This window comes from Papio anubis, chromosome 1 (genome assembly GCF_008728515.1).
Source record: "Papio anubis isolate 15944 chromosome 1, Panubis1.0, whole genome shotgun sequence".
Taxonomy (NCBI): Eukaryota; Metazoa; Chordata; class Mammalia; order Primates; family Cercopithecidae; genus Papio; species Papio anubis.
The window spans coordinates 90,610,966-90,633,204 of record NC_044976.1 but is presented as its reverse complement, the minus strand read 5'-3'; the positions used below and the strand labels follow the sequence as shown (position 1 = coordinate 90,633,204).

At 39.9% G+C, this 22,239-nt stretch overlaps 2 protein-coding genes across 9 annotated transcripts in view; one reads left to right on the top strand and one right to left on the bottom strand.

Moving 5' to 3' along the window:
- The window catches only part of BRDT (bromodomain testis associated), a 66,808-nt gene that overhangs the window by 30,594 nt on the left and 13,975 nt on the right, over positions 1-22,239 (bottom strand). For 6 of the 8 annotated variants that reach the window (XM_003892186.4, XM_009212822.3, XM_009212830.3 and 3 more), the window contains 10 exons: positions 20,847-20,984; positions 18,337-18,451; positions 8,335-8,507; positions 7,059-7,409; positions 6,154-6,282; positions 5,025-5,213; positions 3,990-4,162; positions 3,627-3,916; positions 3,428-3,541; positions 3,066-3,200 (listed from right to left, as the gene is read on the bottom strand). In XM_003892186.4, coding sequence (XP_003892235.1) covers positions 3,066-3,200; positions 3,428-3,541; positions 3,627-3,916; positions 3,990-4,162; positions 5,025-5,213; positions 6,154-6,282; positions 7,059-7,409; positions 8,335-8,507; positions 18,337-18,451; positions 20,847-20,984 — 1,807 coding nt within the window. The remainder of the gene's footprint in view (positions 1-3,065; positions 3,201-3,427; positions 3,542-3,626; positions 3,917-3,989; positions 4,163-5,024; positions 5,214-6,153; positions 6,283-7,058; positions 7,410-8,334; positions 8,508-18,336; positions 18,452-20,846; positions 20,985-22,239) is intronic. The other 2 variants (XM_009212855.2, XM_009212849.2) reach the window with 2 other exon arrangements.
- Positions 14,251-15,518, top strand: LOC116268927 (small nuclear ribonucleoprotein Sm D3). Its single transcript, XM_031650725.1, has one exon. The coding sequence runs from the start codon at positions 14,352-14,354 to the stop codon at positions 14,730-14,732; it is 381 nt and encodes a 126-aa protein (XP_031506585.1). The 5' UTR covers positions 14,251-14,351; the 3' UTR covers positions 14,733-15,518.

The window sequence follows — 22,239 nt, the reverse complement described above, 5'->3', positions numbered from 1 at the left end:
AGCTCTCATTCTCATTTTTCAAGGATTTGGGATTTCATTATGACTATCTTGAAACTGATTTAATATCTTGTTTAAAATGAGAATTAAGTGAATTTGGTAGATTTTTAAATAAAACTTTCCTTGTAAATCAGTGCTCCACCATGTGATCAGTCCTACTTAACAAAGCAGAATTAAGTGAGTGAGGGTGATCTGGTTGCAACACCTGTCACCCCATTGGTCAAAGGGTTGATTCAGCTGATCTGGATGGCCAGGAAGGTATCTCCTTCCTCCCTCACCACTCCATGTACATCTCTCCCGAAGCTGTGCATTTGGTCAAAGAGGACCTTCTCTGATAGAGGAAGACTGTTCATTGGTCAAGGGTATACGAGTAGCTGTGCTCCCCTACTAGACCCTCCAAACAAGCTCTCAAAGCAGAACTAAGTCTATATTTTCTAAAGTGCATAAACTGAAGTTTGGGAATGATGAAAGATAACCATTTAAGTAACATGGAATAATAAATAGCTTCAATATTACTCACAACACTCAAAGATTTTTCAGATATTAAATCTTAAAACATTTGCCCCACCTAAACAGCATAATGGTATTGTAGTAAAGAGAGACCAACTCATAATACAGCATAACTATAAGAAGTCAATAATATTTAAAACTTTAGGTTGGGTGCGATGGCTTACGCCTGTAATCCCAGCACTTTGGGAGGCCAAGGCGGGCGAATCACGAGGTCAGGAGATCAAGATCATCCTGGGTAACACGGTGAAACCCCGACTCTACTAAAAAATACAAAAATTAGCTGGGCGTGGTGGCGGGTGCCTCTAGTCCCAGCTACTCCGGAGGCTGAGACAGGCGAATGGTGTGAAGCTGGGAGGCGGAGCTTGCAGTGAGGCGGAGCTTGCAGTGAGCCGGGGCTTGCAGTAAGCCGAGTTTGGGCCACTGCACTCCCGCCTGGGCAACAAGGTGAGACTCCGTCTCAGGAAAAAAAGAAAAAAAAAAAAAACTTTAGAGAAAGTAATTAAAGCTCTCTGACACAAACATTATAAAAGAATGACTTGCTTTAAAAAATTGCATATAGCCAAATTGCTATAAGAAAATCCAGGAAGACAGATACTAAATGAAAACTACATTAAGAAAAAATTACTAAAGACGAGGCACAATGGCTCACGCCTGTAATCCCAGCACTTTGGGAGGCCGAGGTGGGCAGATCACCTGAGGTCAGGAGTTTCAGACCAGCCTAGTCAACATGATGAAACATCATCTCTACTAAAAATACAAAAAATTAACAGGCACGGGGGCTGACGCCTGTAATCCCAGCACTTTGGGAGGCCGAGGCGGGCGGATCATGAGGTCAGGAGATCGAGACTATCCTGGCTAACAGGGTGAAACCCCGTCTCCACTGAAAATACAAAAAATTAGCCAGGCATCGTGGCAGATGCCTGTAGTCCCGGCTACTCGGGAAGCTGAGGCAGGAGAATGTGGTAAACCCGGGAGGCGGAGCTTGCAGTGAGCCGAGATCACACCACTGCACTCTAGCATGGGCAACAAAGGGAGACTCTGTCTCAAAAAAAAAAAAAAAAAAAAAAAAAAGATTTGAATTCTGAGGCTGAGTTATTCTGATAGAATGTTAGGAAAACAGAGAATATATATTGCACAATTTTAAGAACACAAGTTAGTGATAAACATTCTTTCCTCCAAGCAACATATAATAATATTGTATCAGAAACTGATAATTCATATTAAAATTAAGGTACTTTATTGAAAACTCTGTATTATATTGTACTTTTCCTCTAACACTTGAAGCATTTATTATAATTAGATAATTCAAACTAACAGGTACAGTAAGAGTTTTATCCTACAAATAAAAGACAAAGTGCTCTAACTTATTAGACCACAAATGCTTTATTAGATGAAGTTACAAATGCTAATTACAACTGAAAATACTAAATGCAACTTAAGTTTTTCCAGTATTGTTCTATGCTTAGAAGTCAAATAAGGAAATACTGTATAATCAGAGCCCTACCTTTTTAAATTTTCTAGTATGACAAATTCCAAAGAAAGTAAAAATTCTGTTTATTCTCCAAAAATGTTTATCACTATATACTTTAGAAATGTAAAAGCAAAACACAGCAATCAGCACCATATAAATGCAAACTAAACAGAACTAAGAGTTAAATAGAATGTATTGCAATTCAGCAGACCGTACTACCACACTGAAAAAAGAGGGATGCTTTTAATAATGCTAAGAATTCCTGATGTCACAACATTCTGTGTGAGATATTTCTTTAAAAAGAGAACTGAATTTCACAAGAAATATTTCATTTAAAATAAAGCAAAATTTAGGGACAAGTGTCCTATATTCTGAATTTGCCTTTTGGTCAATAAAGATGGACCACTGCCAAGTCAGTATTCTTGGGGTAGTGATTACTTATCAACTATGTAATCATTAATAGAAAAGCACAAAGAAAACATAAGTGACCTAAGCTTGACACAACTGCTAAACTATACAATAGGTCACTTGAGCATAGCTGAGAATCTGAATTTAAAGTACATTTTTCTATAGATGGAAGAAAATATTTTACAGTGAGGAAACCAAAGAAGCAGAAAAATAATCTGATTTATAGCTTCTGGGATGACTGGTTTCTTAACTCAAAATGATTATTCAATTCAGAACATAGTATCACCACATGGCAACCCTTGCAACATGAGAGTGATTTGATAGATCATGGAGAGTAAAGCGAAAGGTGCTCTCAATCTTTTATTTTATAAAACAAGATTATTTTATTATCTGATATATTTTGATATTAAGATATGAAATTATTGAGACTATCCCTCCTTGAGTAAACTTTTTCAACATTACAAACCTACACGTCATATACATGTAATATGAAGTTTCATCTTACACAGTATCTCTTTTAGGGAAAATACTAAGATTGTCAACATGCAATTAGATAATTAGCATGATATACAAAACATGGATTCTGGGTAAGTAACAAATATTTCTTCAAAATATAAATCAATATTACAGGAAAAAAAATGCTCCCACCAACAGAGGTACATTTAAGGGGACAGCTAACCTGATTCAGAACCACTGCTGTCTGAAGAGCTTAAGTCACTGCTGCTACTTTCAGACTCTGATGAGCTGCTGCTGCTGCTGCTCTCACTCAGACGGGAAACACTTCCAACAGCTTTGGATGGTTGCGTTTTCTCAGCTACAAAACAGAGAAACATTAAAATGCCAGAAGAATTAAACAGTTGCAGGAACATTTAAAAACTGCCACCTAGGCTGGGCATGCTCGCTCATGCCTGTAATCCCAGCACTTTGAGAGGCCAAAGTGGGAGAATCACATGAGGCCAGGAGTTCACGACCAGCCTGGGCAATGTCACAAGACCCTCTCTCTACAAAAATAAGTAAATAAATATAAAAACTGCCACCTACATTTTGTTTGACGTTTTCTAGAATTTAACTGATTATTAACATCCAGTAACCGCTTTTCCAACTCCTGTTTTTTCTGTGAGTGAAGTTCTTCTTTGGACATCATTATTTTCTTAGCTGTGTTAGGAGGGAAGAAAGTGAGTATAACCAAAAACCAACCCAAATACAAAACTGATTTCTATTAATATGCAGAAATACATACCAGGAGGTTTTAATGGTCTCTTTCTTAGACACGCGGAAACATATTTTTCTAATTCTCTTAGTGTTGATGCTTTCAGTGTTTCAAAGTCTATCTCTATCTCATCAGGATTGGAATTGCTCAGAGAAGGCTCTCTTGACTGTATTATATGAACTACTCGCCCAAGTTTATCTCCAGGGAGTTTGTTTATATTCAAACTTAACTGCCTTTTCTCATCATAGTTCATAGGTTTAGCATTATCTTCATCTTCAGATTTTTGACCAATGTACTGTTGTTTCCTTTTCTTTGGCTGACTGTAACAAAAACTAAATTTAGTCCAACTTATCGTTATTGTCTTAATAAGCCATCATAATAAAAGATACTTACTTTCTCTTGGACTTTTCCTTTAGTCTCATTTGCTCACACATTTTTCTTGGATTTTCATTGCTGTTATTAACCTTTTCTTTTTTCTTTTCCTTTTTAGACTTCTCTTTCTTTTTATTTAGTTTACGGAAAGGTACTTGGGACAAAACCTGGAGCTGCTGATGTACAGCTTTAAGCTGATAAAATAAAAAAAATCTGTAAACATTCATGTCTCTAAATAATTAAAGAAACTAGAAAAAAAATGAAGCCACTCCAAAGTCAAGAGTGTCTTTTGTGAAATTCATTTCTTATTACATTTCCTTCAAGTTTTTATTTAATTCCACAAATGCACTGAATTTTTAAAGGGCATGTTTTAAATTACAAAAACTATCATGTGCTCAACTCATAAACTTAAATATTCATCTACAAACAGATCAATAATAAATAACATTTCCAGGTGGTCTTTTTTGTTTTTTTGAGCCAGGGTCTTGCTCTGTCAGGTGGGAGTGCAGTGTTGTGATCCTGGCTCACTGCAACCTCAACCTCCTAGGCTCAAGTGATCCTCCTGCCACATTTTTTTGATTGTTTTGTAGAGACATGGTCTCACTATGTTGCCCAAGCTTGAACTCCTGGGCCTAAGCAATCCTCCCACCTTGGCCTCCCAAAGTATTGGGGTTACAGGCGTGAGCCACGGTGTCCGGCTGGTTTTTAATCACTGATTTTTGAGTCTTGAGCTCCAGAACAGTTTAACATGTTATCATAAAAAGTAGTTAATGTTAAATAAGACCTCATCCATAAAATCTCTCTGATTATTTCATAAATCATTTCAATGAGAATCAACCACTCATGATTAGGGATGACATAATTTTTTTAAATAACAGATTTTTATAATAAATATTTGATTACGAAAGACTATTAAACATTACAAATTTGCCAATAAGTAAATAAAGCCACAGTTATGAAATGATTTAATTATAACAGCTTTAAATCTGCAGAAAAAATTTCCTGATAGATTAGTGCTCATAGACTATCAAAATTTGTATCAATACAATCAACTACCTGCTCCTGAAGCTTTGCAAGACGCTGAACTCGTTCATCTTCAGAATCACCAGAAGAGTTCCCTTCAGAGGAGGCTTCATTAGTGTTCTCTCTACCAGTGGTTTCTGTGATATCTGTTTTGATGTAACATAAAGGCATACTCTCAACAGGTTCAACTGGGATCTTTGAAAAATGCGTTTCGAAAACATCCTATAATGAAAAATTAGTTTGTTATGGTTTTCTGCATTTTTAATTTAATCCAGCAATTATAGCTTTTAATAAAAGGTACATTTCAGTGCCATATTTTGACCAGAATTCTTTTTGCCTTTAAGATATATCAGAAGAAACATATTAAGATTTATGCAGGCCAGGTGCCGTGGCTCATGCCTGTAATCCTAGCACTTTGGGAGGCCGAGGTGGGTGGATCACCTCAGATGGGGAAATCAAGATCAGCCTGACCAACATGGAGAAACCCCATCTCTACTAAAAATACAAAATTAGTCGGGTGTGGTGGCACATGCCTGTAAATCCCAGCTACTTGGGAGGCTAAGGCAAGAGAACCACTTGAACCTGGGACGCGGAGGTTGCAGTGAACCAAGATTGTGCCACTACACTCCAGCCTGGACAACGAGAATGAAACTCCATGTCAAAAAAAAGGACTCATGCTTCTCTGCCTGCCAAACTTAGCAACTTTTCTCCATTTTTTTCAGGCAAGATAGACCTCTCAAGTAATACACGGGATCTTCTTTCAAGGGCCCTATAGTTGGTAGATCATTCTATTACCTCCAAATGGTTCATTTAGACTGTCCCCTCAGTGGGACATGGGCTCTAGTCAACCATATATATATCTACATCCCCTCTTCACTAATATTTCCCCAGTTTCCTTTGTATGCAGGGCAGCTTCATTAAAATATTCACTACTAAAGGATGCAAGAACTCAAACAGACAAACAAAAAAACACACAACCCTCTCAGTTTTAAAAGTATAATTCATAAACTATTTTGTTGGTGCAAAAGCAATTGTGGTTTTTGCCATTTAATACTTAAGAGATGTGGGTGTTATTATTCTTTATCTCTTAAGTTATGGTTCTAAAAGATGTTTAAACTATGTTCAGAGGAAAAACACTTCCAGAGCACAAGTAATGGCTCACCTGAAGCATTCTTGCCATTGTCACAACTTCGTGATCTGGAGGATTGTACTTGTAGCAATTCATGAACATTAATCTAACATCTGCCGCAAATTTGTATGCATCCTTATATTCTTGGTTATCCATTTTCTCCTAAATTAAAGAAAAACTACAGGATTCACAAACAAATAGTTCAATTCAATAATTATTTGAGCACCAATATTAAATGTTCATATTACAAAATAATTCATATATACAGAAAACAGTTGCCCACCATCCAGATTTGACAAATGTTAAAATTTTGCAACATTTGTTTCATATTTTTTAGACTTTGAAAAAAAATCCAGTGAATTTTGATAAGTAGAGATAAGGAAGGAGGACATTCCAGGTAAAGAGAACTGGAACAAAATCACAAAAGTAGAGTGTTTTCATATAATCTTTTTTTTTTGAGACAGAATTTCCCTCTGTCACCCAGCCTGGAGTGCAGTGCATGATCTCGGCTCACTGCAACCCTTCCTCCTCCTGCGTTCAAGTGTTTCTCGTGACTCAGCCTCTGGAGTAGCTGGGACCATAGGCAGGCACCACCATTCCCAGCTTTTTTTTTTTTTTGTATTTTTATTAGAGACGAGGTTTTGCCATGGCCAGGCTGGTCTCGAACTCCTGGCCTCAAGTGATTTGCCCGCCTTGGCCTCCTAAAGTGCCAGGATTACAGGCATGAGCCACTGTGCGTGGTCTAGAACCATGGACATGTTCAAGTGGAAGAAAACGAAAAGATATATTTTTAAAATTTCCAGTGACTCACTCCAGGCAGTATGACTCTGATGATCTTAATTTCCTTCATCTTTTTCTAGATTTTAAGATTTCTTTGCAATGATGAATTACTTTTATAATCAAGAAAAAGAAGTTCTTCCTATTAAGGCAACATTTACCTTAATAGTTCCAAGATCCATTGGATTTTTGACAATGTCATAGTAGTTATGGAGTCCCAAAGCATTAACGTCAACAGGATTATAAAAGGGCCATGCATATGAAAAATGTTTCTTTGCAAGCATTTCTTTAAGAATCTCACTACAGTGCCTTAATTGTTCAGTTACTTTAACACTCTTCACAACATTATATTGTTGCTGAGAATCTGGCAAAACATTCTTTGGCATATTTTCTTTTATAGGTGGCAATGTCACTGATTTTTCTGTGAATGTTGGAGAAAATTCACTACTTGCTTTAACTACTGAAGTTGCAGGAGTTGTTGTATCTGCTTTCCTCTTCACACCCTTTGTAACCTAAAACAGAACAATTCAACAACAACAAAATATATTTAAAGTGATATTCAGAGCAATAGTTCCTTATCACTTAAAAGAAAAAAGGGAAAGATTATTGGCACCAAATCTTTATATAGATAATTTACAAATATTGTTGTCAATCCATGTATTAAATATTGCTAAAGGTTAATTTCCTTTTGTAGGCAAACTGAATAGTTCTAATATTATCTTCCCACATACCAAAGAATGTCTTGTGCAAACCTTAAGATGAATGAAAAGTAAAAAATCAAAGTCATAGTTATACCGAAGTTTCTGAATACCTGAAAATCAGCAAGAATATATGATTTTTAAAAGAAAACTATGTAGGTGAACAACTTCTGATATTAATACTATCAAGACACCCAAACAGTACAAATTCTACCTAAGAAATATCTAAAATTTGGCTAGCCTCTTAGGTCTCTATTCATAAAATGCATAGAGAGGTAGAAACAGTATGATTTCAGATTGCTAGATGCTAAATGAATTAAAAAAGAAAAAGTGGCAGTGATGGCTCAAGCCTGTAATCCCAGCACTTTGGGAGGCGAGGCGAGGCGGATCCGAAGATCAGAGAATCGAGACCATCACAACGCTCACGGTGAAACCCCTGTCTCTACTAAAAATACAAAACTAGCGGCTGGCCCCGGTGGCGGGCGCCTGTGAAGTCAACTACCGAGGGAGGCTGGGGCCGGAGGGAATGGCGTGAACCCGGGGCCGGGCCTTGCAGTAGAGATCCGACCCACGCCTCAGCTTCCTGAAGCGACAGAAGCTGAGACTCTAAGTCTCAAAAAAAAAAAAAAAAAAAAAAAAAAAGAAAAAATTGCTAGATGTTGAAGACTAATTTTTCTATTAACTGAAAAAAAAAATCCAAAATTAAAAAGCAATGATTTTAAAACTATAATAAACTTACTTGGACCACAGTTTGTGAACTGGAGTTGACTGAAGCTCCTTGTGCCACGTTCAAGGGAGAAAGAGATGTTTTAGAAAATACAGAAGGAATTGCTTGCTGCTTAAATACTTTTTCTGTTGCGTTGGGCGATGATTTTTCTTTAGCAGAAAAAACAGCTATATTCTGTTGAGTGCCTGGAAAAGTATGAGCCAGAATCAAATATATGAATGAATAAAGTATAAAACACCACTTTCTGTCTTATTTTCTATTTCAATTCATTTAGTTCAGCTTTTTAGCAATATAAGCATAGGATACTTATTTCATTTTGAAATCTACACACACAGGATTAGACAGATTAGACCAATTTAGATATAAAGATATAATAACGGAGACTTCAACATTTGTTATTAATGGTAGGTTTACCAGCTTTATTCAAAAAGGTGCCTGGCTTAAACCAAGACTAATAATAGAGCCATGTGGTTAGCTTCAGGTAGCTGTGAACATAAGCAAAAATTTCAGATACTCTGGAGACCAACCACACAGTACTATGTGAGGTCTTCAGAATGTTCTGCATAAACATCCAAGGATTTCATTAATTGTTACACATAGTCCATCACAGAACAAAAGATGTGAATATGATTCTCTTATCAATACATTCTTCAGAAAATTCTGCCAAAAGAACAATTGTCATGTTCTTCTGCCCTATCTGTTTTTACAGAATGTTATGACTTCAGACATTTGGATCATATCACTCTGAAATCTGTTATTTCAAGAGTTCAGGCCGGGCGCGGTGGCTCAAGCCTGTAATCCCAGCACTTTGGGAGGCCGAGACGGGCGGATCACGAGGTCAGGAGATCGAGACCATCCTGGCTAACACGGTGAAACCCCGTCTCTACTAAAAAATACAAAAAACTAGCCGGGCGAGGTGGCGGGCACCTGTAGTCCCAGCTACTCGGGAGGCTGAGGCAGGAGAATGGTCTAAACCCGGGAGGCGGAGCTTGCAGTGAGCTGAGATCCGGCCACTGCACCCCAGCCTGGGCGACAGAGCAGACTCTGTCTCAAAAAAAAAAAAAGAGTTCAACCTTCCATCAAGGCAACTCTACTCTTCTAATTGTTCACAACAAAAACCCTGAAGTCATCTTTGATTCCACTGTCTCTCAAACTCCATATCCAACCCAGCAGCAAACCCTGTTAGCATTATCTTCCTATCTAGACTCCAGACACTTCTCACAAGCGGCATTCACTCCGGCCCAAGGCATCATCAGTGCACAACTCAATTACTGCAATAACATCCAGGCAGGTCTTCCTTCTGCTTTGGTACTCTATAGTCTATCCCCAAAACAGCTGTCAAAGTGATCTTTTAAAACTCAAATTAGTGACGACTTGTAATCTCGCTAAGTAAAAACCAAAGTGCTCATAGCATATATGCGACCTGCTTGTCCTCTTCTCCGTACTTCTTCCCTCCTTCCAACCTCACTTCTTATTACTTCCCTCTGTCCTTACCTCACTCTAGCGTATCGGCCTTGCTCAAATTTGGTAAGCAGAAGAAGACTATTTGTTTTGCCTAAAATAAGATATCCTTTGGGCCGGGCGCGGTGGCTCAAGCCTGTAATCCCAGCACTTTGGGAGGCCGAGACGGGCGGATCACGAGGTCAGGAGATCGAGACCATCCTGGCTAACACGGTGAAACCCCGTCTCTACTAAAAAAATACAAAAAACTAGCCGGGCGCGGTGGCGGGCGCCTGTAGTCCCAGCTACTCGGGAGGCTGAGGCAGGAGAATGGCGTGAACCCGGGAGGCGGAGCTTGCAGTGAGCTGAGATCCGGCCACTGCACTCCAGCCTGGGCGACAGAGCGAGACTCCGTCTCAAAAAAAAAAAAAGATATCCTTATGCCTCATTCCAACATTTCCTTCAGGCATTTACTCAAATGTCACCTTCTCAACCACCCTATATAAAATAACATTTTCATTCTACCCTATCCCCACTCATCAACTGTATAGCTCTTATTCTGCTTTATTTTTTCCATGCCATTATTACATTTGATATACAACATATAGCTATTTCTGGCCCTTCAATTCTTGCAAAACAAACTCAGAAACTAAGTAAATCTGAATGTATTTTAAGACAGGGCTGATATTCCTCAATATCTGAGTTGTCACTACTCTTTAAAACTTAGGAATCAAATACATTCAGATAATCTCACATCCTTTGATATTCAAACTGTTGTTACTCTTTGAACTTGGGAGCTAATTAGATCTGCATAGTGAGGAATAGTTACAATTACTTAATTTTGTCTCTTGTCTCTCACAATAAAAAGCTCTGTGAGGGTAAGGGGACTTTGTTTTGGTCACCCCTAAATCTCTTGTACCTAATGCAGTACTTGGTACATGAGAGAAACACAGTAAATATTTACTGCATGCCTATTGTGTTGGGCACCATTTTAGGTGCTAGGGCACAAATTCTCACGTATGTCTTTTCTTTTTTTTTTTTGAGACAGGGTCTCGCTCTATCACTCTGTTGCAGTGGTGTGATCATGACTCACTGCACCTTCAACCTCCTGGGCTCAAAAATGAACAAGACAGACATAGTATCTGCTCTTGGAGCTTACTGTCCAGTGTAAGAAACAGACAAAAAATAAGTAATCATATTGAGTACAAGTGATGCTGAGTGTTAGGAAGGAAATATACACGTTACTAACTAAACTAAGGCAGAGAACTATTATGGACAGGGTAGCCAAGGAAGGCCTCCCTCTCTAAAGCTGACAACTAAGATGTCACTATACAGGTAAGAAGAAGACAGCTAGGTCAAGAGAACTATAGAATGGGAAGTAAGTACACATGATTAGTGTGTGCACGAAGAAATAAAAGCATTTTTAAAAAGACACAGTAGTCTCCTAAGGCAAATACTGACAGAAGTCAAATAAAATGAGAATAGAAAAAAACACTACTTAAATTTTGCAGAATGAAGACTACAAGTGACCCTGACTGACAAAACGTCTTTGGTGGTGAAATAAAGCTAGAACTTGTGCTAAGGGGAGTACATGAGTATACAGGAAGAAAGAAAAAAAGGAACAATAGCTGGAAGAATATGAATAAAGGAGTATTTTAAAGATGAGATACTAGAGCCAGTTTATAGGGTAATGAAACTAACCCCATAGAGGAGAAGAGATTAATGATGCAAGAAAAAAGGGAGATAACAAAGGAATAAAATGGTTGAGATGGCAAGATCGATTCACAAATGAAGGCATGGCTCAAAGTGATGGAGGATCTGTTATAGGCCTTTGCTCTAGCCGATTCCTCCGCCTGGAATGTTCTTCTTGCAAATCTTCACTTCTCAACGAGGCCTCCACTGAATCTGTCATGTTTGTCTCTCACTTCCTACTAGAATATAAATTCCAAGATGGCAAAGTTTTTGTTTTATTCAGTGATAATATCTCAAGAGCACAGAACAGTGTTGTGGTACATAATCAGCACTCAAGTATTTGCTCAATCAATATCATCAATTTAATACCGAGTTTTCTTTGCCATAAATTATCAACATGTCATCATATGACAATTTCCCTACTACCGTGACTAACAAAGACATGACTCTGGTAGTGGAATGCTTCTGTCAGAAGTTTTTTAAACTTAGACATTCACTCTGAAGCCAAATCCTACCTATCCTTTGAGGTCAAACATAACTTATAGCACCTCTAAAGCCTTTCCCAACTTTTCCAGCGTGATATGGTTTGGATGTTTCGTCCTCTTCAAATCTCATGTTGAAATGTGACCTCCAATGTTGGTGGTGGGGCCTGGTGTGGGAGGTGCTTGGGTCATGAGGGTAGATCCCTCATGATTCTCTTGGTGCTGTCCTCGATGTAATGAGGGAGTGCTCACTCTATGAGTTCACACAAGATCTGGTTGCTTAAAAGAGCACCTCCTCCCTAACCCCACCTTGCCATGTGATACAACAGCTCCCTCTTTGCCTCTGACCATGATTGAAAGCTTCCTGAGGCCCAGAAGCTAAGCAGATGCTGGTGCCATACTTATACAGCCTGCAAAACCATGAGCCAAATAAACCTCTTTTCTTTGTAAATTACCCAGCCTCACATATTTCGTTTCTTTCTTTTTTTTTTCTTTTTGAGACAGGGTCTCCCTCTGTCACTCTGTTGCAGTGGTGTGATCATGACTCACTGCACCTTCAAACTCCTGGGCTCAAGCAATCCTCCCACCTCAGGCTCTTGATGAGCTGGGACTACAGGTGCATGCCACCATACCTGGCAAAGTTTTAAATTTTTCTGTAAAGGGTCCTTCTGTCTTGCTCAGGCTGGTCTTGAATTCCTGGGCTCATGTAATCCTCCCATCTTGGCTTCCCAATGTGCTGGCATTATGGCCATGAGCCACAACGAACAGCCAGGTATTTATAGCAATATAAAATGTACTAGCACACATCACATATCAATTTCTCACTCTTGGCCATGCATGGTGGCTCATGCCTGTAATCCTAGCACTTTGGGAGGCCAAGGCATGAGGATCATTTGAAGCCAGGAGTTCAAGATCAGCCTGGGCAACAAAATGAGACCCCACCTCTATAAGAAACAAAAAAATTAGCTGGGTGTGGTGGCACATGTCTTTAATATTGGCTACTTGGGAGGCTAAAGTGGGAGGACTGTTTAAGCCCAGGAGCTCGAGACTGCAGTGAACTGTGATCGTGGAGTGCCACTGCACTCCAGCCAGGGTGACAGAATGAGACCTGTCTCGAAATAAAACAAAACTTCTCATTCTTTTGAAACACAGTATATATTACATGTAATTTCATCTGACACGTGTCATAATGCATTGTCTTAATTTTTTTCCATAATGCATTGCCTTGTAAGTTTTTTCAAGTTTTATTTCTAACAAAAAACTTAAACGTAGGCCTGGCGCAGTGGCTCATGCCTGTAATCACAGCACTTTGGGAGGCCAAGGTGGGTGGATCACCTGAGGTCAGGAGTTTGAGACCAGCCTAACATGGTGAAACCCTGTCTCTACTAAAAAGTACAAAACAAAACAAAACAAAACAAAACCTTAAAGAAACACTTGAAAGTTAAGTTGTAGCTATTTGTTTCAGATGCTCAGGTAACTGCTAAGAGCATGTTTCCCTCAGATAAAAGATCAATGAGAAGATCAATAATTTTTACCTTCTAACAACATTAAATGGAAAAAATAACAATTTTTATCTTGCTAAGGGTAATAATTTAAGTCAGCAACAATTAGCACGTTGGTTTTACAATTTAAATACCATACTGATCTATGTACTATCTACCTCATAAGGGCTTACTTAAATCTTCTTGTAGAAGCCTAGGTCTCACATTGTGAGACATTAGATCAACCTTTTCTAAAATAAGAATAACGACTTAAATAATCAGTGAATATCTCATAGATTTGGTTAAAGCACTATAAGTTATGACCCACCTTAAGGATCTATTAGCAATAAAAAAGTATGTATTACTATCAATAAAAACCTGAAAAAAAAAATCAACTTCTGCCATGAACCTATTACAAGCCTCCTACATCTCAGGCACTTAACTATACACTTTATAAACATTTATAATCATGAAAGAAAAATATTTTTCGGGCCGGGTGCGGTGGCTCACGCCTGTAATCCCAGCACTGTGGGAGGCTGAGGCGGGCAGATCACGACGTCAGGAGATCGAGACCATCCTGGCTAACACGGTGAAATCCTGTCTCTACTAAAAAAAAAAATACAAAAAATTAGCTGGGTGTGGTAGTGGGCGTCTGTAGTCCCAGCGACTCGGGAGGCTGAGGCAGGAGTGAGGCGGAGCTTGCAGTGAGCCGAGATTGTGCCACTGCACTCCAGCCTGGGTGACAGAGCGAAGACACAGTTTCAAAAATAAAAAATAAATAAATATTTTCCTGATAATATAAATGAGGAAACTAACATGGAAGACTAAGAACTTAAAGATTACACTGCTGGATTCACGCCTTCGCCGTAGCGGCTTTCGCCGTGCACCGAAGAGAAGGAAAAGTAGGCCAGAGCCGAGCTCTCTTCCTGCCAAGATGTCTATTGGTGTGCCAATTAAAGTGCTGCACGAGGCCGAGGGCCACATTGTGACATGTGAGACGAACACCGGTGAGGTATATCGGGGGAAGCTCATTGAAGCAGAGGACAACATGAACTGCCAGATGTCCAACATCACAGTCACATACAGAGATGGCCGAGTGGCACAGCTGGAGCAGGTATACATCCGTGGCAGCAAAATCCGCTTTCTGATTTTGCCTGACATGCTGAAGAATGCACCCATGTTAAAGAGCATGAAAAATAAAAACCAAGGCTCAGGGGCTGGCCGAGGAAAAGCTGCTATTCTCAAGGCCCAAGTGGCTGCAAGAGGAAGAGGACGTGGAATGGGACGTGGAAACATCTTTCAAAAACGAAGATAATTTTCTCCGTTGAACAGACCTTTGCCCTTTTTTCTTTCAGGTTATCTGAGTTCACTGGGGTGGGTGCTTGTGTATATGTCCTAGGTATCTTTTGACATTTTTCTCTTTAGATCAGGGGAAATGTTGAGGCTAAATAAATCTGGGGGGTTTTTTGTTCTGTTTTGTTTTGTTTTTTTCCTTTGAGAAAATAAGGACTTTGTATTCATTTGGAGTTTGCTTTGGCTAAATTTTGACACCCTGGGGGGTGTCCTGGGAGAATGCCAGTACTTTGAAATAGCACAGCTATTGATGAGAGTTTAAGCTGCTGTTCCTGGCCAGTTGCAGGTTAAGCCCCAGAAGAGTTCACCTTGGAGAAGCTCCGAGAACACACAGATTGTGTCTCTTTCATCTTCAGACACCGGCACTTAGTGTCGCACTTTGTTCAGTTAACATTTGTGGAATTGTTATCAGCTCAGCTTTAAGAATGCAGGTGACCCTGTCCCTTGATAAAGTCATAGGTAATTCAGGGGCCGGGCTCGGTGGCTCACGCATGTAATCCCAGCACTTTGGGAGGCCAGGGCGGGCAAGTCACTAAGTCAGGAGTTTGAGACCAGCCTGGCCGATATGGTGAAGCCCCGTGTCTACAAAAAATACAAAGGTTAGCCGGGCGTGGTGGCGTGTACCTGTAGTCCCAGATACTCGGGAGGCTGAGGCAGAAGAATCACTTGAACCCAGAAGGTGGACGTTGCAGTGAGCAGAGATTGCACTACTGCACTCCAGCCTGGGCGACAGCGAGACTGCATCTCAGAAAAAAAAAAAAGTAATTCAGGGGATCCTAGTGGCCAACTTCCTTGGCTCCTATACTGGCTACACAAGCAGTTTTGTGGTGATTTGGGGAAACAGATTCTTGGGAGTTTATCAGAGCATCTCAGCATTGATTGACACATCCATAGTTTTTAGTGTAGAAAGGGTGACCAGCAGCTGGGCACAGTGGCTTGCTTCCAGCACTCTGGGAGGCTGAGGTAGAGGATTGAGAGGAGTTCAAGACCAGCCTGCGAGACATGGTGAGACCCTGTCTCTACAAAAAAATTTAAGGATTGGCTCAGCATGGTGGTGCACACCTGTGGTCCTCACTACTTGGGAGGCTGAGGTGGGAGGATCACTTGAGCCTGGGAGTGTGAGGCTGCAGTGAGCTATGACCTTGCCACTGTACTCCAGCCTGGGCAAAAGTGCAAGACTTTGTCTTTAAAGAAACATAAGTAGTAGTAAAGAGTATGAGATACACAGGGTGAATAATTGTGACAGAAACACAGAAATTGGAAAAGCAGCCTAAAAAGATCAAATAACCAAAAAGAGGTCTTGCCAGGGATTCAGTACAGTATAAGCTACAGTATAAGCATCAAGAGGAAAAGTGATCAATTATTGGCTTTAGAATATTGCTCGTTGAACAGATTGTTCAAGTAATGGAAGAGGAGGAAAAAAAAAATCCAGCACATTAGTTAACCTGGCGTCAATGAGTTTCTAATAAGCTTTGTCTTATGATACTACCTGGAGATTACAGAACTGGTATTCTTCTGAGGAATAAGCATCAGTGAGTTGGTCAGATACAATAGGCATTTAAAGTAGGGCTTCAGGCCAAACATGGTGCCCCACGCCTATAATGCCAGCACTGTGGGAAGTCAAGACGGGAGGATCACTTGAACCTAGGAGTTTGAGACTAACTTGGGCAACAAAGCAAGACCCCATCTCTATAAAAAATTGAAAAGTAGCCTAGTACAGCTGACGCCTGCAGTCCCAGCTACCCCAGAGGTTTAGGCAGGAGGACCACGTGAGGCCAGGAGATTGAGGCTGTAGTGAGCTGTAATTGCACCACTGCACTCCAGCCTGGATGACAGCGAGACCCTGTCTCTTAAAAAAACAAAACAAATGAAAGCAGTAGTTTTCAACAGCAGCTAAGGATCTTGTTAGAAATGAAGACTGCAAGCCCCACGCCTGGAGTGGGGCCCAGGAATCTGCATTTTAAACAATTCCCTTGTCCCCAGTAATTGTTAAGTATTCTATCTAAGGAGACCTGGAGCCATATTTTGACTCTGTACTTAAATATGTTATTTTAGTATAACCATTACTGAATTCATCATACTTTCACAGTAAACAGTACTTTGAATAATAATACATCACACTTAATAATAGTGAACTGCATCCTCGATCCCAAAAACTACTTTTGATGTAGTTCACCCTGGACCCATACAGGATCTCTAGCCTTGCAGATTCTCCACATAGTGGAAACTGGCTATAATCCTACCTAGATCCTGAAAAGTGAAGGGGGATCAATCTAAAATATGTAGCTTTGTAAACAGTTTTATATCCTGCATCTTAGGGGGAAAAATCAGTTAATGCATATTGAAAACAAGTTGTTCCATAAGGTTTATTATGAAAGACAGTAGCCCTCCTACCCTGCCTTTACCCCACTTTCCTTGTCTCGCGATAGTCTTTCCAACTCTTGGCTGATTTGTTTGTATTTACCTCCATGTCTTAATATGAACATGTTTTATGCTTTTCCTTGATGGTTTTTTGTTTGTTTGCTTGTTTTAAGACGGTCTCGCTCTCCCTCAGGCGGGAGTACAATGGCACAATCATGGCTTACTGAAACCTCAACCTCCCCGGGCTCGGGTGATTCTCCCACATCAGACCCCCAGGTAGCTGGAAATACTGGTGTGCACCACCATGACCAGCTGATTTTTGTGTTTTTTTGTAGAGACGGGGTTTTGCCGTGTTGCCTAGGCTGGTCTTGAACTCGTGGGCTCAAGCGATCCGCCGGCCTCAGCCTGCTGGAATTATAGGTGTGAGCCACTGCACCAGGCCACCATTATCTTTTGAATCCTCTCTTCCTCCTGCCCACCATAAATATATTTCCTCTCACCCATCTCCCTGATATTGTAATCTGGTTAAATCATATTCAGTGTTAAATTATTAAGATGTGATTAAACTTTTTAAAAATAAAAAAATAAAAAAAAAAAAAAAAAGATTACACTGCTTAAGTGATCCAAAGATAAACCAACATTTACTACATTCTTGGTTAACCTCTACAATAAATCTATTTGGATACTTAAGATTTTTGAAACACCATATTTAAACAATATGATTATTAGTTGTAAAGAGGATTTCCTCCAAAGATTTTTGTGACTGAAGAAAAAGTTAGGAAAAAAAGACAATCTCCCAACCCAATACTAACATTTCATTCTCAGCTATGGAAATTTTTTTTAATGCAGAGAGCACTAGCAATTTGGGCATTCTTATCAGTACAGCACAGATACAAGATCCACTGAAAACAGTAGTAACAGCTATGATTTTCTGAATCCCTACTATGTGAATGGCATTATGCTACAGGAAAGCTGGCTCCAAGGCCAAAATCAATGCAGTCTTCACTATTTTTGAATGATACCCATCCTTGTGATCAAGGTTTGGCAGATGATTTCAAATGGACATTTTTTATCAATAGAATAGGATGTAGGACGTCTGGATGTCTGTCTCCTTTGAGGGATTTACACACACACACACACACATACACGAGACAGAGAGGGGAAAAAAACAGAGAGAACCATGAAGTGTTTACCTCCTGCCTTACCTTTCTTGATTCTTTCCTTACCACCCACAACTTGCTCTTCTTGTGGCATCTGAGATAACTTCTGCATAAACAGCTTCTCGAGAGCTTGTGCCATAAGAACAATGTCATCTCCAGGCTACAAAACATATTAAATACACCATAAGGATATACAGTATGGTCACTGTACCAAATGTTTTAAATTCAGGCCATTTTATTGAAGACAGTAACATAGTACTCCTAGACAGTATTCATCTCTTATAAATTTAGAAAATAGTGAAGTTGCTCACATTTTATTTTCTTATTCTCTATGGTTGAAAGCAGCTCACATTTAAAATTCTAGCATTCTACTCCTTCAACTTCTAAAAAGTACCCAAATGGCTTTCCGAACACTAGAGAATTACAATCCAACCAATCCTACTAAATCAAAGAGGTATTAAAAATGAGAAGTTCACCAGGCATGGTGGCTCACGCCTATAATCCCAGCACTTTTGGAGGCTGAGGGGGGTGGATTACTTGAGGTCAGGAGTTCGAGACCAGCCTGACCAACATAGAGAAACCCTGTCTCTACTAAAAATACAAGATTAGGCCGGGCGTGGTGGCTCACGCCTGTAATCCCAGCAGTTTTTGGGAGACTGAAGCGGGCGGATCACCTGAGATCAGGAGTTTGAGACCAGCCTGACCAACATGGAGAAACACCGTCTCTACTAAAAATACAAAATTAACCAGGCGTGGTGGTGCATGCCTGTAATCCTAGTTACTCGGGAGGCTGAGGCAGGAGAATTGCTTAAACCCAGGGGGCGGAGGTTGCGATGAGCTGAGATAGTGCCATTGTGCTCCAGCCTGAGCAACAAGATCAAAACTATGTCTTTAAAAAAAAAAAAAAAAATTAGCTGGGTGTGGTTGCACATGTTTGTAATCCCAGCTACTAGGGAGGCTGAGGCAGGAGAATCACTTGAACTGGGAGGTGGAGGTTGTGGTGAGCCGAGATTGCACCATTGCACTCCAGCCTGGGCAACAAGAGCGAAAACTCGTCTCAAAAAAAAAAAAAAAATATTAAATTTTTCAATCTTAATTATTTGCTTACAAGTCTTCCTCTTGCTTCAATTTATGACTGAGAAAAAAGTAAGTAATTTAGGAAGCAACAGTTCTCTTAAAGAGAACATTTATTTCTAAGTTAGGTAGCTCAGGAAAATTACTAAACTTCATTTAAAAATATTACATCTGAAAGCACCCTTTGGAATTGTAGTTAAATTAAAATGAAGTTGCCAATGGTACCGATTTTTAAAAAATCCACATTGGAGCTGGATGCAGTGGTGGGTGCCTATAATCCCAGCTACTTAGGAGGCTGAGGTGGGAGTATCACTTGAGCCCAGGAGATCAAGTCCAGCCTAGGCAACACAGTGAGTCCCTGTCTCAGAAAAAAAAAATCATTTGCATTGGCTGATAGTTTTAAATTTGTGCTGATAGTTTTAAATTTGGCTGATAGTTTTAAATGAGTGCAGTGGTGTGATCTCGGCTCACTGCAACCTCCGCCTCCCGGGCTGAAACGATTCTCCTGCCTCAGCCTCCAGAGTAGCTGGGACTACAGGCATGTGCCACCATGCCCAGCTAATTTTTGTATTTTTAGTAGAGGCGGGGTTTTACTATGTTGGCCAAGATGTTCTCGATCTCTTCACCTCATGATCCTCCCACCTCCGCCTCCCAAAGTGCTGGGATTACAGTTGTGAGCCACTGTGCCCAGCGAGAACATATCTGATCTTTAAATCAACTTGTTGTGAAGTTTAGAAGTAGGCAATTGGTTTGGCTTTTTAGTTTATGGCCAGGGGTCCATACTGTGAAAATTTAATGAAGATTAATATATACTAAGACTTTTCCTTTATCTCATAACTAAAATGACAGGAATGCAACAGAAAACATTCTGAAATACTTTATTCACAGAAACCAGCTCTCATTGGTATTGTTTAAAAACATAACAAGCCACTACAGCTATTCAGGCACAAAAATATTATAGCAAATAGACTGAACAAGTATTGGTATGTGAAAATTGTGAAATTCAGTGAAAAAGTATTGTCCTTAAAAATATGTAACAGATCTTGGCCAGGCACAGTGGCTCACACCTATAATCCCAGAACTTTGGGAGGCCGAGGTGGGTGGATCACCTGAGGTCAGGAGTTCGAGACCAGCCAGGCCAACATGGTGAAACCCGTCTCTACTAAAAAAAAATGTATAAAAAATTAGCCTGGCAGGGTGGCAAGTGCCTGTATTCCCCGCTACTCGGGAGGCTGAAGCAGGAGAATCACTTGAACCTGGGGCGGAGGTTGTAGTGAGCCGAGATCACACCACCACACTCCAGCCTGGGTGACAGAGCCAGACTCCATTTCAAAAAAAAAAAATTATATATATACACACACACATATACGTAAAATATTTCAAATGAAGAGACTTGAAATCTGAAATGATCACGATTTTATACATCTCTCTCCTATATGTAACGGCAAAGAATTAGCAAGTATAACATAAAGCTTACATACCTTGTTATATAAATAACAATTTGAGAACATTGTATTGAAGTCTTCTATACATTCTGAAGCCTTCACATAATATTTATTCTCCAAGCGCTTCTTAATTGTATTTAAATCCATTGGGTTTTTTATAATGGTATAATAATCCTATGGTTTTGAACAAATTCTAAATGTTAGTAAGAATGAATACACTACAACCATTGATATACAAAGAAATTTAATACACTATACACCTGTAACTAGAGAGAGAAACTGATTATCTTTAAAAAGTCATATTCTGGCTGGGCACAGTGGTTCACGCCTGTAGTCCCAGCACTTTGGGAGGCTGAGGCAGGAGGATCACTTGAGGCCAGGAGTTCAAGATCAGCCTGGCCAACATGGTGAAACCCATCTCTAATAAAAATACAGAAAATTGGCCGGGCGTGGTAGCTCACACCTTTAATCACAGCACTTTGGGAGGCCGAGGTGGGTGGATCACCTGAGGTCAGGAGTTCGAGACCAGCCTGCCCAACATGGGGAAGCCCTGTCTCTACTAAAAATACAAAAATAAGCCTGGCGTGATGACGCGTGCCTGTAATCCCAGCTACTCGGGAGTCTGAGGCAAGAGAATCACTCAAACCTGGGAGGCAGAAGTTGCAGTGAGCCAAGATTGTGCCATTGCACTCCAGCCTGGGGGACAGAGCAAGACTCTGTCTCAAAAAACAAAACAAAACAACAACAAACAAACAAAGAAACCCAGAAAATTAGCCAGGTGTGCTGGCACACGCCTATCTTCCCAGCTACTTGGGAGTGTGAGGCCCAAGAATCACTTGAACCCAGGAGGCAGAGGTTGCAGTGAGCTGAGATCATGCCACTGCACTCTAGTCTGGGTGACAGAGTGAGACTCTGTCTCAAAAAAAAAAAAGGCCATATTCTAGAAACTAAAACCTTTAGTAATGAGAAACAAAGCTGACTGCTATGGCATTATTTTTAGATGTTTTATAAAAAAAAAGCCAATAAAGATGAATAAAGATAAGAATTTCAGAATAAAATTATCCTTGAAAATAAAAAGGGCAGGAGGAGTAAGAACCTTGTTTTTATGGAGTCTGACTCCATAGAATAAAATCCCAGCTTCAAGTTGACTAGCTATATTGTAAACTACTCAACCATTGCATTACTGAATGGCTAAAAATTCCTAACGTAAGACCTAAAGTCAAATTCTGTATGTGATGCGACCAAGCCTGCCAGGAAGTGTCAAGAGAAACTTCACGGAAAAGGTAAAATTCAGGATAACTCTGCATCCAAAAGGTGAAGTGACATATACTATAATAAAACATGTATTACAATTTATCACAACTTATTAAAATAAGAATGTGAATGCTCAGAAAAATACTTTGTTTTTTTGGAAAACAATTACTCATTG